Source organism: Podarcis muralis, chromosome 7 (assembly GCF_964188315.1).
Source record: "Podarcis muralis chromosome 7, rPodMur119.hap1.1, whole genome shotgun sequence".
In the NCBI taxonomy this organism is placed as follows: domain Eukaryota; kingdom Metazoa; phylum Chordata; class Lepidosauria; order Squamata; family Lacertidae; genus Podarcis; species Podarcis muralis.
In genome coordinates, this window is record NC_135661.1 from 61,453,924 (window position 1) to 61,470,428 (window position 16,505).

Consider the following 16,505-nt stretch of genomic DNA (forward strand, 5'->3'; position numbering starts at 1 on the left):
GACAATCAGCTGGTCACTGGGGCTGGCACAGCAGGTGATCTGTTTTTGTCCATGCACACCTTCTGGGGCCTTTTCCATTGAGAAAGGGGGGATTGGAACCCTGGGTTGTGGCAACTCCAACAGCAACGATTTTTCAAAATGCTGTGCATCTTCCTTTGCCTGCAACAGGTATCCTTTCACTTTCCCCCATGACACAGGAGCAGGAACTCCTTGGCAAACGAGTCAACTTAGAAACAAGTACGAAAACAGTGCAGATGCTATAGATCCAATATGGGGAACCTGCAGCCCTCCAGCTGTTCCAGTTAGCCCCAATCAGCATGTGAACAGCCAGAGATGATGGGAGCTATAGCCCATAGACATCTGGAAGGCCACATTCTTCACTCCTGCCAGAGATGGGTATTTGTTTTTACTGTCTCATCTCTGCAAGTCTAATTTGTCACAATGCATGATGCTGGGGTGTGTGTGCGATTTTGAGGTTCTTCTTGTGGCTGCTCCCCTAATAGGCACAAATGCCTGCACACTGCCATTCCTCCCACTGGTGTGCAAACTAATAAGTGAGGAAAGTTAGTATAATGCTGGCGCAGAAGATAAATTTGACTAAAGCTAATTGGAACAGGCAAAAGAGATAAAGGAACGTGATCACTGTGAAAAAATAATCAACAGCCGTAAGAGAACCACAGATTCAGAGCTGGCTATGCAGGGACGTGATCTGAATTTTCAGAACGGGATGAGTATTCTCTGGGCAATTCTGCCTCTAATGGGCTGCAGGTGGCAGTGCATAATTGACGCTCCCATTGTTGCCCAGAGTGGCTAAAAAAAGAGAAAGAGAGTACACACAAATCCACATACACAGCACACACACTCATCACACATATGCAGCCATAACGCTTGATTGTATACATGGACACAAACTCACATGCGCACACACATACACAGCATTCTCTGATTGCTGGGAGATGCTGCCTTTTAGTCTTCACAATATGATCTGTGACTGCAGTGTTTACAGGACCCGCACTACCACATGGCTCTGGGGTGGGGTGAAATGCTTCATTTTCTTTTTCCTAGCTAAAGAGCAGGCAGGGGGCCTTATCTCTGGATCTCATTACTGAGCACCACCACTCTAGGATCAGAAGATAAAAGCTGTGTGGCCTGGTAGACCATTTCCCACAGCTTGACAGGTCAGATTCTACCCATGGGTTTGCCACCTATGCCCTAACAGGTGGGTTAAAAGCCATTAGATAGCAGCAACAGCATGCAGCAAGGGCTGCTGAATATGCATAATGTTTAGTCAGGGGCTCCCAGCTTGCCCTGAACCCTTGGTTCCCAGCAACCCCACATTGGCAAACGCCTCAAACAGCATTTGCTCATCCACAATATAATGCAGTGACGGGTCATTTAAGGCTCCAGATTCCGTGTTCTCATGGTTGGAAGGAGGGGCTGCAGTCAATATGCCATTTTCAACAAGTCCCACAAGGGTCTCTCAGTAGTGGCCTTGAGACCCGTTACCTCCTTGCGAAGTGAGTCCATGCTTCTAAAAATTCCTTCCACAATGTGGTGAGATAGAAGACAGTGGTCCCAAAAGGGTCTCCCACAGTTCAGAGACCCCACTTTCACCTGGTGGCTGCGTTTCTGTGATGGGGGCATCTTTGCCTGTTGGCAGTGTAGTTTTCACTTGCGAGGCTTGGTGTTGCCCAGGTTCATTAGAGACGTCATCATAAAATGCTGGGTCAATAGACCAGTTAAGCATCTCTTCAGCAGTGACAATATCAGGTCTGCCTTCCGTGGGGAGATGAACCATAGTGAGGCCAGGGCTTTCAGGATTATCAAGAGGCTGAATTGCATCCAGGCACCTTGTGTTTGCAATATTAGTCCTCGTTGGTGTGTTGTTTTCTGTCGGATGCTTTAGTTGAGATTCCTGTATTGCCGTGGGTTGGGCTAGATGACCCTTGGGGTCCCTTCCAACTCTACAATTCTATGATTCTATTTACTTTTGTGGGTCCAGCAAGTAGGTTTGGCTCAGTCCTACATAGAACACTGGTCTCTGCCAATGCAGCTTTCTCCTCCTTATTTTTGCAAGAAAATAAAACATGATGCGGAGCAGAGCACCGAGATAAAATGATTATTTCCTACAGCCAAGTTGAAAAATAAGGTTTCTCGGTGGAAGCACCAACTCAGCATGAAGTTCCGCTAAGGAGTCAAGATGGATGATGCTAACTCCAGAGAAGAAAAATGAAGGAGGCTGAATGGTCCCTCTCTGGTATCACCCCAGCTGCACTAGCCGTACTATTCGTACTCAGAGCACTGGTAACAAAAATGGGCAGGAGTGGATAAATGCAAGACAAAAATGCAGCCAGCTGCATATATCAGAGTTAAACTAAGGAAAGCACCGGGAATTATGCATCGCTAGGCAAACCATCTTTGCTCAATTTAAATATAAGATGTATGCTCCAGCTCAGGATTGCTAATTGATTACATGAACAAAGAATCAATAAAGGAATCAATATGAGATAATTGAGTGAAAGGCACGTAGGATACATGATAGAATGGAGGAGAGAGGCAGAATTCTCACGACATTTATTACTGTGTATCAAATCAAATGCTTCTATTTATAGATTGATTGGCTAGTCCCAAATGTGAGGTGGGGGGGTACTGGGAAGCTTTCATATAATCAGAGTTGGAAGGGGCCCCAAAGCATCATCTAGTTCAGCCTTTGAGATATTTGAAGATGGCTATCATATCACCTCTCAGTCTTCTCTTCTCCAGGCTAAACATACCCAACTCCCTCAACCATTCCTCATAAGGCTTGGCTTCCAGACCCTTCATCATATTGGGCGCCCTCCTCTGCACGCCTTTCAGCTTATCAATATTCTTCTCAAACGATTGTACCCACAGCTTTTCTATAGATGCATAAAAGAAATGAAAATAGACATACCCCCCCCAACCCTCCTTATACATTCCATAGTATAAGCGGACTATTTTTATGTCACAATTCTGAGGAAGTGCATGGGGGGAAATGCAAAATGTAGTATTTAGGTTCTTATGCATTCCCCCCTTTACTTAAAACCAAGTTTCATGCCATTATGGGTACCAAATTATATTTACGTGCCCAGTGTCAGCTGAAGTTGTGGAAGCAAGTAAGATGACTGGATATTAGCATTTCTAGTGGTTTTAATAAGGAGGACTTCACTTCCTCCCCCCGCTCAGCAGAAACATAATAAATTATACATAATAAAATACTCAAATATTCCCAGCTTAGTTTATATATGCAGGCCTCACAATTCAGCTTTGCTTGGTGCAGAATTTGGACTGAATGACACAGATTCTCCCCCCCCCCCAAAAAAAAACCAAACATCCCATTAAAATGCAGTCTGAGTATTGTCTCCTCCCTACAGAACAACTTCAAAATGTTGTTCTAGACATTTGGAATGACCCAACCTAGACATTGGAATGACCCAACAATAGTGATTGGCGGGGGGTGGGGGAATGACCCAGTTTGCCTTTAAAGATGAATCTACATAATTCACGCTTTCCAAAAACAATATGCAGACTGAAATTTAATCATCCTTCAAAATTCTCACTTCTCTGAATTTTGCAATGCAATTCTCCAGCCATGTAATGCATACGAGAATGCATGTGCTATGTGAAGTGTGCATAAAAAGCATTCTGGGAAATTACTTGCAGAGGTGTGTATATTAGACAAAATTGCAACAAAACTGTGCATTTTAGGAGCAATTCAAACAAACATGCTGACCAATTTTCATGAAAGGAAAAAAAACCTGATGTGGAAATATGGAGAACTGAATTTAACACACCATCCCTTCCCCAGAATAAATGGAAGGGAAGCACACCTACCTCGACAGAAGGGCAGAGGGAAGTCCCAGGAGGCAGTGTTTTCTGAACTGGAGTGACAAGTGAGCAGTGCATGACCCTCCAGAAAGAAGCCCGGGTTACAGCTGTAACGCACTTTGTCGCCAACACTGAACGTTGTCCCCTGCTGGATTCCATTCTGCAGCCTTCCTGGATTTCCACACGTGTGACTTGGCAGAACTGAGTGGAGAGCAGGAGAAGAAGGAATGACACTTGGTTAGTCAAAAGCACCAAGCTATAATCAATCAAATGTTCAGTCCCTTCTGCAAACACAGGCTTCATTTACTGCTCTGCCCTCTTCCACCACCCTCTCGCTTGCCTTCCCATTATTCCACATCACTGAAAAGACTCAGAGTACAGGAGCAGTGTCTTGTCTTCCTCTTCCAGACCTTTCAGGTCAGGCCATGCAAAGCATCAAACAATGGGAATCATGACATGACAACTTCTTCCTTGATAAGCTGTAATAGCTCCTAGCTCCGGGCCCAGGGAATTGGTGGAAATGAGTACAGGGGTGCTATCCCCACGGTTCACACTTCATGTCTCAGCCTTCAAGGATCAAGACAGGCAACACCAAATCAATGGGAACAAAACCTGTCCGTATGTGCTCTACCTTATCCTCATCTTGTTTTGCTTAATTGCTTATTTCCTGCTTTATGACAAACCATAGTGACATCCAATCCTTCAAACTATAACTTGCCCTTGTCTTGCAAATTACATCAAACCCCACAGATACCTTTTCTCTGGCAGCAGCTATTATTTGAAATGCGTTTCCACTGGAAGTGAGTTTAGATTTAGCAACCACTGTATGTGGGTAAAAACCTAGATCTTCGGGAAAGTGTCTGCTACTGGCTGCAGGCAAATGAATTTAGTTTCCTTCCCCTGCCCCCCTGCATACCCATATTTTTAATTGTCACTGTTAATGTTCTACAGTATCCAACAGCAATGTTTTGCACAGTTTTCAATGTCACTTCAGCAGCACAGAACACAGAATTAGATTTTTAAGATAAATGAATAGAAAACACATTTTTATAGGAGACATTATACAAACAACTTAGATCTCTTCTAGGGATTAACAGCTGAAAGTCTCTAGTTCCTCGAGGAGTACTTAGCTGCTAACTCAGGAGCAAGATAGATGAATAAATTCCTGTGGCAACAGCACTTCCATGAAGACAGCCCTCTGTAGTGGAATGGGGCCCTGCTATACATAATCTTTCCTTCAGTGTGGTCCAGTTGCTGACTAGGCTGTACACATGGTCAAAATCATAGAATTGTAGAGTTGGAAGGGTTCCCAAGCATCATCTAGTCCAGGCATGGCCAAACTTGGCCTTCCAGATATTTTGGGACTACAACTCCCATCATCCATAGCTAATAGGATCAGTGGTCAGGGATGATGGGAACTGTAGTTCCAAAACATCTGGAGGCCCAAGTTTCGCCATGCCTGACTAGACCAACCACCTGCAATGCGGGAACCTCAACTAGATCATATATGACACATGGCCATCCAACCTCTGCTTAAAAACCTCTCAGGAACAGGTGCTCCTGTTAAGAGAGCTGAACTAGGGAGCAGGAGGTCTAGATTCAAATTCCTGCTCAGCCATGAAAAAGTTCACTAGATGACCTTCAGCAGGCCACTGTCTCTCAACCTGGCTTACCTCCCAGGATCATTATGAAAATAAAAGTGTACTCTGCCCAGAGCATTTTAGAGGAAACATTGAATCAAAATGTCATAAGTAAATACGCCTATTAAGTCTGAATGTGTGGAGCTATCAGGGCCAGCTCCAGATCTAAAGAAGGTATGGAAGAAGTGTCATCTTGTTGGCCCCTAACCAGTGGGTCCCAATGGGACCACCTGACTGCAGTGATGATGCAGAGGGTGGCTGTGTCTATAAATGTCTCAGAATGCCCCAGGATGACGTTTAGTTGCGGCATGGCTAAATCCAATTGCTTGGCACAGTTCATAATGATGGGCTAAACAAAATAAGAAATGGGGGTGGGGCAGCCATCCACAATGGGTTCCACCAGCCCTTGAAGCAGTTCTGTGGGGCAATTCCCAAACACCCAATGATGCTGTTGTGGTTAACTGCACCTCTGCTCAACGTCCTTTAATAGCCCAATTGTTTAAATGTGCTCCTCAGTCTCTACAGACACAGCAGGCGCTGTGACTCTCTAGTGGTTTGACTTCACCCTCAAAGGCACACTCCTCCACTGTCTGCAGAGACAAACAGATGCCCACTAGAGTGTCCTGAACCCCTGGCCTACCTGGCAGCAAGTCAGTATGTCAAGCCTCCAGTCCAGGCTCAAGCCACACATCCAAAGCCCAAACTGAAGCACAGTCCCACAGAGATCCTGGAGCATCCAAGCTGAGGTCCATCAACATGGGTAATTGAGTAGACCAGTGTTTCCCAACCTTGTGCCTCCAGCTGTTTTTGAACTACAACTCCCATCATCCCTGACTAGCAAGACCAGTGGCAAGGGATGATGGGAATTGTAGTCCAAAAACAGCTGGAGGCACAAGGTTGGGAAACACTGGAGTAGACACAGCTCTGCTGCCCTTCTATACTTTGCATGCTGACTGCAGCATCTGGACTTGATGAGGCAGGTGACCTTCACCTGTTCCAAGCCTACTTCAGCTGAGAAATCATACTCCTCCTCCCAGAGCTGGCGAGCCCCACCTGGCCAGCTACTGAGCTGGGTTGTGGGCCCTTGCCTGCCTTAGCCTCCTGGAATGCCCAGCCCATTGCTTCCTATACATTAGCACCAGCCATGTTCATGAAGACGTTCCCCTTTGACTCTGGTGATGGGCCCTGCTGCTCTAGTTCTGTCACCCTATGAGTACTTCCTAGACCAACCTCTCCTTCCCCAGCTTGCCCCTGTGTGTCCCAGTCCCAGCTACACCCCTCACTGGGATTCTCTTCCTCCTCCCTGTAGTTCTGCCAGTTCATGACACAGAGATACCACCAAGAATGACTGCACTACTGTGGCACCCCATCACATGGGAAATGAGGCAAGAATCCTCCAGTGCTCCCACAAATAGGGGCAACATTTAAAATGAACAAATGGTTTGAGGAGCAGCACAAAATGAGCACTTCATTTTCTGCACTGACACTCCAGTACCCAATTTAATTATATCATTGATGTCATTTTTAAAACAGCAGCAACAAAAATTGAACCTGTTCCCGGCTTTTGAGCCTTCTTCGTTTGAAATTAATGACCGAAACGTCACTCCAAGTAAAAATCTATCTTCTTTTTTTCTTAAAAAAGGTCACCACTGAACACTCTCTGCTCTTTACTTAATGAACTGTTAAGATAAGACGCAGGTTGTGGCTGCTTGCTTCTTTACACATAATATTTGGAAAACTAGAATCTCGTTTACAAATTCCGCCTCATTTGCCTCTTTTAGCAAATGTGATATTCACTTCTAGACAACATGCACATCCTGAGGGCTTGGGTGCACATTACAACGTTGTAAAATGCACATCAGTGTAAGCTGGCTATGGGCAGGGCTGGGGCTGCAGACAGATATATCCTTGCCTAGTAAGTTTATTCCCTAACCGAGAACCTCGGCTTATGCAGGAATCAGAGACCCAGAAGACAGAAAGTTCTGTTCAGTTGACCAGGTCAGAAGACCATGTTCCTCTTATTTACAGCAAGAATAGCCAATCCTGGGATTTTATATTGTCTGCCAATCACAGGTGCTGATACTACTGCAGGGTTCATAGGCCACTTCTGGCTAGCTCATTAGCCCAGCCTTAGCCGTTAGGTTTAGTCCTGTATCCCATGATGGTTATACTCAGTATGTCTTTCCTTTAGGTTAAGCAGGTGGGGAGGATCTGTGGTCCTTGGGATGTTGTGGTACCCCAACTCCCATCAGTCTCAACCAACACAGTCAATGTTCCAATAAAATTTGGAAGGCCATGAACTGTCCACCTCTGGATTATAGGCAAATTGGAATTAACCCCTGCTGACCCTTCCCTGTCCCTAGGAATGTGCTTACAGCAGGTGTTGACCATTTTTCTTTTGAGAGCCACATTTTTTGAGGGCATCTGCCAGCAGCAAAGCCAGAGAAGAACTGCTCTGGATTAATGAAGTGAAGATGTCTTTCCTTCAGTTTTCACTACGGCCACCTCAGATTAGAAGTCTCAGATCCATTGTAGGCCTATTCAGAAGAAGCGACTCACATGAAAACACTTCTGAAGAAGTGTGCATGCACACGAAAGCTCATACCAAGAACTAACTTAGTTGGTCTTTAAGGTGCAACTGGAAGGAATTTTTTTTGTTTTGACTATGGCAGACCAACATGGCTACCTATCTGTAAACGAAAACAGTGCTGAGTGACAGGGGAATGGGGATGCCATGGGAAATCGTACAGGAACTTCCACAAAAATCTCCACCCTGGTTCATACTTTTGTTGAGGTGTGTTCAAATGGGGCCCTGCTCAATCCACACTGCATGTGTGCTTGCCATCACATCCACCTTCACAGATCCAGAAACATACCCAGGAAGTGGGCAGGATAAGAGAGAGAAGGCAGTAGGAAAGGTGCCTTTTTTGAAGGGTCTTGTTTTACATGAAGGACCATGGCTCAGTGGTAGAGCATCTGCCTTGTATACAGTAGGTCCCAGGTTCAATCCCCAAAATCTCCAGGGAGGACTGGGGATGCCCCCTATCTGAAACCCTGGAGAGCCCCGCCAGTCAATGTAGACAATGCTGAGATAGATAGATCAAGGGTCTAACTTGGTATAAGGAAGCTTCCTGTGTTCCTGCATGTGCCTTGCTTGGAGCACATGCAAAAATGTAACTCTGCATGCTCTTGTCCTGAGCACATGAAAAGGGCCCTTTGTGCATGCCCATCCTCTCTCCCCTCTTCTTTCCTTCCCTGCTTTCATAATTCCACATGCTCACTCAGTGATGGTGAGCTTTCGGGCCAAGGAACAGTATATTTTCATGTTTTATAATGCAGTGTAAATCACACCAAGAGTTCCTGGGATACAGCAGCATATAAACTTAAATACATAAAAATTCCAACCACCACAAATGTCCTCTGAACTAATATTATTGCTTACGTTTGCCTGATTGTCAGAGCTGTCCCCTTTTCAGCTGCTGCTGAGATTAAGGCATAGATATTATTTATTATATCAGATGCTGTGCAGTGTAATAATAACATCAAGCCTTTGGATCCAGCCAATTTCCAATTCCTCTACAGCCTTTGGAAACAGGTCCCCCTCCATAAAAGCTTTTCTGCTAACAACCAACCAAAGAGTCTCCCTTCCCGTAATTATATGGAAGCCAAGGCAGGCAAAAGACAGAGATAGATACAGCTGCATAAAAGCCCTGTTTATTGGCTCGCAAATAAAAATCCAGTTCTCTGCCTGATGCATCAAATTAATGGATGTAGAAAAGAAGAAAACCTTTGGGAGTTGTCAAAAGATTTGCTGAATGTTTTAAAAGCAGGGAGCAAAGGGGTATACGTGCAGTTATTTGCTCAGTGATGTCTCCTAGAACAGTTGGAGGGGGGGGGAGGACCACTTTGGATGTTTAAAAAAAGATGGGGAAAGATGAAAATGCTTACACACCTGCCTCTGTAATGTCTGAATGGCCACAACTGCTGAGAGGAATGAGACCTTGTCAGCATATAACAGCTCTGCTCAGACACCAGGACAGCTTGTTGATTTTCTCCCAGGCCAAGTTCAAGGTGTTATTATTAGTGTATAAAGTCCCCAAGAGCTTGGAACCAGCTTATGTGTAAAGGTGCCTTACCCCATCTTTAGCCCAATTCACTGCTTCGATCAAACTGTTACAGGTGCCACATAATATTTGTTCCACACTTGTAAGAAATTGATCTTTTAGTGTGGCACCACCTACGCTTTGGGACATATTATTTATTTCTCCTCTGCTTGCCCCCCCCCCAAATGACAAAGACCTCATGTTCACATATAAACAGGGAAGGGAGAGGAGAAAGGTAAACAGGAACAAGAAAATTCAGGCACTAAAACTTTCTAGCAGGATGGCTATTCAGGGTGCCCTCTGAGCTTATGGAGGGGAGCCCTGTTTTTTCACCTCTCCCTCTGCCACAGCAGGTGGAACAGTGGCTGCCAGGTGGAATCCAAACTCCAGCCAGAAGCAGCCCAAAGGGCACATATGCCTGGCCATTTTTGATACTACAAGCTTGAAGCTGATTTCCTTACAAAGTTGAGAAAGATGGTTCCTCCCGTGTTTCTCACATAAACAAATCTGGCAAAAACAGCACCATCTCAGATAATTTTCAGTGGGAGAAAACTACCCCCTGCTCATTTACCATTCCGATTAAATGTCTTCCCCAGTTTCTCTCCAGATCAATCTACAGTTCTGTCTCCATCCTCTTCTGCACAGCTTGCACATAGACATCCATTCCTCAGCCTTGCCTATTGCCTTATTTACATGGCTAAAAGAAATACTTTATTGCCTGAATTACTTGTGGCAGCCCATGACAGCTATATTTTAAACACCATTGTGGCTCCAACCTTGAAGCTTTATCAACGAGAGAAACATCCTTTGCCTTTAGGAAATAAGGTTTCCACACAACTTCCTCAATCATCAGCCAATTCACTTTCGAAGAGCGGGGGTGGATGAAGCTTTCTCAAATTCATTCATTCATTCATTCATTCATTCAATGTACCCTCACAGTTAAGGACTTAGGTCAGGTCAAAATACTGAAACATCAGATTAAATGAAAAGCACCCTTTAATAATAATTAATAATAATTCAAAGGAAAAAACCAAGGACTTATGCTTTTAAGGAAAGGAGTGTTATTTGCTGCTTTAACAGTCTTCTTCAACTCCCCACCCAGATCAAAAAGGAAAGGAAAGCCAGGCTGTTTGGAGAACATAAAATCTGTATGCCAAGAGAGGGAGAGGAGAATCTTTCGACACATTTGCCCTTTAAAAAGTGCAATGTTTTAATAATTATTAAGTTAAAAAAAACAACACTGGTCTGATTATCTAGAGAAAGATGCATTATTATTAATGGTGGGTGTGATACCAAATAGGACAATTTATATAGCAAGACCCATTTTTTTCAGGGTTTTTGTTTGTTTGTTTGTTTGTTTTTTGCTGAACCAGATATAAAATGTAATATGTAATATATATGTATGATAATGAGGCTGCAGAACAGAGAGGGAGGGGAGAGGAAAGGCTATCCTATCCCTACTGCTGAGAGACTAGCTGTCTTTGGTCCTCCATAAGCTGCCACCTAGAAGGAGCCATTACATCAGATGCCCTGGGTTCTAAGTTGGTTGTTACAAGAACAGTTGCCTGAGCTGACTTGCCTCCTTGCCTTTCCCCCTAGTGTGTCATGTCTTCAAGACTGTAAGCCTAAATAAGAAATAACATTCTTATTACTTGTGTTTGTAAGATGCTTTGGCAGGAAGCTTTTTGGCTAAAGCATGGGATAAAGGTGCTCTAAATCATAAATACTTGGGGGAGGGACATTTGGGCTTGAGGGGAAGTCAGACCATTAGTCCCACAACTGTCACTGTGAGTACACTGGTTCTCCAGGGCCTTAGGAATAGGCAACCTTATGCCAAGACCTTACAGGTTTCCTGAGTAATACACACAAATGGATATGCATATGGAAGCTGAGCATCTTGATATTGAAGGGTAGGATGGACAGAGCCTTCCTGTGCAAGTGTTATTCCTCCACCTACTCCTATGCAAAGTGGCTGTGAAAATCTTTAATGGGAGGTGCCTATCATTGACCCCCGAGCTTTCTGCATGCAAACAACATGCATGGTCATTCATCTACGATGACCTCTGTACAAAAAAGCTACCACCTCTAAAAACACTTAAGCCATACTAGCTTTGTCGGCAGATAAATTCGTTTCCCCCAATCTGTGGCCATAATTCTTGGCTAAGTAAGGCTGTGGCTGTTTGAGAGCCTTTTATCTCGATCTTCATGTGATGTGTTTCAGTGCCAAAGCAAAGTTTTTTAACCTTCAGAATAAGTGTCCAGCGAGCTCTAGAGAAGAGGAAATAAATGGTATCTTTTTTCATTTCATTTTATCCCCCTTTTATGTCATGATTCATTTCCAGTATGGCCAAGAAAGCTAAAGCTAAATGGAAACTATTTTCTCGCTCTTCTCTATTTCTTTGTTCACTAAAAACAACAACCAGAAAGATACTTTCCCCCCTCTCCCTCCCTCTCCACCCCCACCCTCAAATGTAATGGTTTTGAATGCGACATCATCCATCTTGTAGATATGGGGAGGGAAGGGGGGGTATGTGGGGAAAAAACACTTTTTCCAATTTTCCACTTCTGGAATCTGCCAGCACAGGAGAGGAAATTGAAAGTACAAATCGAACAAAATCCTAGGCATGGTTACTTGGAACACAGCCCTACTGCATTTGATGGGGATTACTCGCTAATTGAGACGTCAGAAAATTCCAACGAAAACAAAAACAGGAGCAGAAATTACCAGTGTTCGCTTATTCGTCCCAGCCAAAATCATCAGTATTCATGGTTGCTTTCATTTTGCAGATAATATGCAACTGATTACCTTTTCTGCATTTGCATTGTGTTACCTTTGCACTGAAATCAATGGGGTGGAGTAAGACAATGCCAACATACATAACGTAATTAGGTAACTTACCTAAGTTATGTAATTTCTCCAGAGCAGACAGCCAGGCGAATATTGTAAATTTTGGCAGAAGATGAACTGCAATGGAATGGAAATAGTGCTGCATGCAACAAATACCGCAGGGGATGGAAGGCAATGCCTTCTTACATCCCTACTCCTCAACGCATGTATTTAGAACTGCCACAATGATTTCTCGTGGAAATAGCATTTCTTCTAGTCCATGGCCATGACCTCCAGGATACCTTTAGACCCCAGATGTTTACTCTCCATTAAGAGTAACACACACCAGGCCACCAAGTTCTTTACCACAGAGAACCTGAATGCTTGGAGGGGACTAGGGATGTTCCTGCAGTCTAGGACCCTGGTAGTTGCCACTGCAGCACAGATGTTCCTCCTTAATGGAAGAACAAACACAGTGACAGGCATACAGAAACTTCAGGATGTTTAAATAAACTTGAGCAATGTGTTCAGAGGAATTCCTCCCAGGCAGAACTCGGCATCTATGGGCAGATGTCAGGGTCCCAGCAGCCTGGGACAGTCTATTGCAAAAGCCTGCCCTAAGCCTGCATTTACTCATGAGCTTTCATAGGACAGCTTGCTATTTAAAGGTGTCCTCTATTTGTGGGCTGTCCAGTCCAAAGTTGGTTCAAATGTAAAGAACCATCAAAAGAAAGAAACAGGAGTCACCCAACAATGGCTAGCAGCACCCGAAGCCACACAAGCCACCTGGTGTCTTCACCACTGGAGTGAGATGTACTGTGTTTCTATTTAAATTACACTAATTGCTACTAAATATGTGTCTATACATATTAATTACCATAAGCATTTTTTTTTTGGTCCTTTACTGATGAAAATCCTCTTTTTTGGCAAAAGTAAATTTTCCTGAGAAATTTTGCTCATCAAATTCTTGGGTTTCTTTAAAATCTTCAGATGATTTTCCTGAGAAAGAACCACTAAACTTGCTTTTCTCAGTTATATTGCCTGAGCCAGAACCTCCATATTTGCCCCCAAATGGGCTAGCATCATGGCAAGCAAATAGCCGCATGGGTCAACAAACATTGCCTTCTAAGATTCTAGCTATCGGACGTTATCAGAACATTTTACACCTTGATTTGCCAGCAGGGGGAAGACAGGGAGACAGAGGTTCAGATCTGAAATTATTTCATCCAAACACTGGGGGCCAGTGTTGATCTACACTGTATATAATATGCTGGAGATTCCTCCTTTGTCCAAGAGGTTTTGTTTGTTGATCATGAAAATACTCAGAAGCTTACAACTTTATGGGAGTCAGAAAACTTTGCAGTCTCACTGACCTTCCCTCGCTACTGCTTGGCTAGGAAGAACAAAACATCTTGCCAAGAACATGGCTGGGAGCATTCATCAAACTGAGTGAAGATGTAATTTGCTATGTGGATTTCCCCTCTTCCATTTCTCTCTCAAAAGGTAAAAGCTGTGAGATGGCAAGAGGGTAGGGTAAAGGCATCCCGGGCCCAAGATATTTAGATGGCTAGAAGGAAAATCCACATGACACCTCCTTCCTTAAATTAACTGTTAGATGAACCAACTATGGAAAAAACAGTGAAAGCAGATTGTAAAAGCTACCCTTCAAAAATAATTTATAATGGCCTCTTGTGAATAGAAGGGCCTTGCAATGTCATCAGACGCTATCCGGTGAAGTACCTTGCTTGGTAAGCCTCTGGGGAGAGTGTTCCACAGTTGTGGTGTAACCACTGAGAAGTCCCTACTTCATGTGTAACATCTGCACACAGGCTAAGAAGATGGAAGTATGACTAGAGCACAGATAAATTCCTTCCCGCCTCCCTATATTTCCTTTGAAAAGAACAATACCTTTTCAACATTATGTGCTGCACAGAGATAACTCACCAATCAGTTTTGATCATTTAGACCAGTGTTTCAATGTACTTTTTTTGTTCCTTGGGTAAATGGGAGGCACATGTTACTCTCACATGTGAAATGTTACATAAATATTTTCTGAATCAGCAGCTCCCCAAACAATGGGCAGCCATCTTCCTTGTGACTACAACATTCTCCAGGTGTGCCTCCCAACATTCCTTTATGTGGTTATTCAGAGCTCATTGCTGGAATTGGGCTTTGTGGGAAATGGTGGTGCTTTCAGTCATTCCTGATAAGTGTAAACTGCAATTCAGCTGACTAAATGAATCCCTGTGTGGTCACCATCCCCAAATAGTAACAGAAAAGGGGTGAGGAACACTGCACAGTGCCTCCCAGCTCAAGCAGACATACAATATGGTGCCTTAGAGGTTTTTTCAAGGCACATAATGCAACTTCTCTTGGGACACTCATCATGGGACTCACTGAGCTGGATGTAAACATACCCACAGCCAGCATCTCACTTTCTCAGCTTAACAGATCAGTCCTAACACTCCGTTGCAGCTGCAGTGGGGGCTCTTGCAGTGCACTGTAACCCTGCTGCATTGGTAGACAGGTCACTCATGGCAGCAGCTGTGGAAGCTCAGCAAGAGCAGGGAGATTGGTCCTGGTCTCCATAGCAGCTCCGGGCTGGTGCAGTGATTGAGCCAGGTTCAGGCCTGATGCTGGCAGGTGCCAGCTGCGATAGTGGCTCAGAACCCAGCAGACCCACCACCCTCAGAATGCCTAGCTAAGCCAGCCAAAGCAAGAGGTAGGTGTGTGTGTGCTTCCACTCAATCCAAATCCCCCACAATCCAGTGCAAGGTGGGCTTGGATTGCATCTTAAGTCTCCAAAATAATATAAAGCATACTATCTGAGTCTGAAATGTACATATTCACTTGCATATCATATGCATATGAATTAATCTGCATGTTTTCCAGGTGGGAATTTCATTTATACATTATACATCGTATACTCATACATTATGGGTATGAACCAGCCAAGCACTTTGGAGTCACGTTGATTTCAGTGGGGAAATTAAGAACATGCTTAAATCCCCCTTGCTGGGGGTGTGGAGTGGAAGCAAAGTCCTTAACTTTGGCTGCATCATGCCCCACCACTTCCAGCATCACACTATTGCAAAATTTGCCTGCTCTAAAACATGGTCTCAAGTAAGCCTCATTTGTCTGAGTGGGGTATACAAAGGAGGCAATCCTCACAAGGTTATTATTGTGGAATCTCAGACAGCATTTGATCAGACTATAATAGAAAACATGACCTTTTTGACATTTCCAGTCCATGAACCAAAACCTTACAGCAGGGAGCCTGCAAGCAGCAAAGGAAAAGTGTGTGTTTGTATGGAAGGGTTTGTGCGTGTTGTGGGTTCTCTCTTAGAGGCTCATTAATAAGGCACACCAGAAATGCTGAGCTCATAGTTCAAGTCAGCTTATGCTACAATGCAAAAAGGTCACATAAATTTCCCCTGAATGGGCCGCCAGACCATTGCATTGTTGTAATGATTATGGCGTTTTCTCACAGAGTCTGGGAGATTGATGACATAATATGCAGTCATAAACGATCATCAAATAGGAGAGCGTGAAGTTCAAGAAGAAATCCTATTATGCTGTACTGCAAACAAAGCTGAAATGGCATAACTGTGCCATAAAAACATGCCTAAGGCCTCTGCATCTCATTACTAGGGTTATTCATGGGGGCCTACATGCCAAAGGTGGTCAGAGGAGTGGGGTGGGGTGGAGAGCAAGAGGAAGGGGCAATCTACAGGCTCCATGTTGTTAGGGACTCTTGAGGCTTCAAGTGGGACCTGCTTGGCCTGAGACTCAGGTGTAGCTTATTGAGCTACCTGAAACAATCCATGTTCAAAGTCTCTTCACGCATAGACAGACCAGAGATGTACATACCACATTAGGTGCATAATTCAAGGTGCTGGATCTTACCTAAATAGTCCTAAATGGCCTTTGACCACAGACTTACAGGACCATCATATTAACTTGTCCATTATTTAAGATGTGCAGTGAAGACCCTTTTCCGTGAAAAGTTTGTAAGGGATGGCTACTGTGGAGACTGTACATCCCTTAGGCAGTTCAGCAGACACCTTCAGGCATCACTCCAGGACTGTC

The 16,505-nt window shown here is 44.2% G+C and overlaps 1 protein-coding gene across 2 annotated transcripts in view; it reads right to left on the minus strand.

Annotated features, from left to right (window-relative positions):
* CSMD2 (CUB and Sushi multiple domains 2) overlaps nucleotides 1-16,505 on the minus strand; it is a 477,324-nt gene that overhangs the window by 336,659 nt on the left and 124,160 nt on the right. For both annotated transcript variants that reach the window (XM_028738980.2, XM_028738982.2), the window contains exon 4: nucleotides 3,853-4,047. In XM_028738980.2, the coding sequence (XP_028594813.2) occupies nucleotides 3,853-4,047 (195 nt within the window). The remainder of the gene's footprint in view (nucleotides 1-3,852; nucleotides 4,048-16,505) is intronic.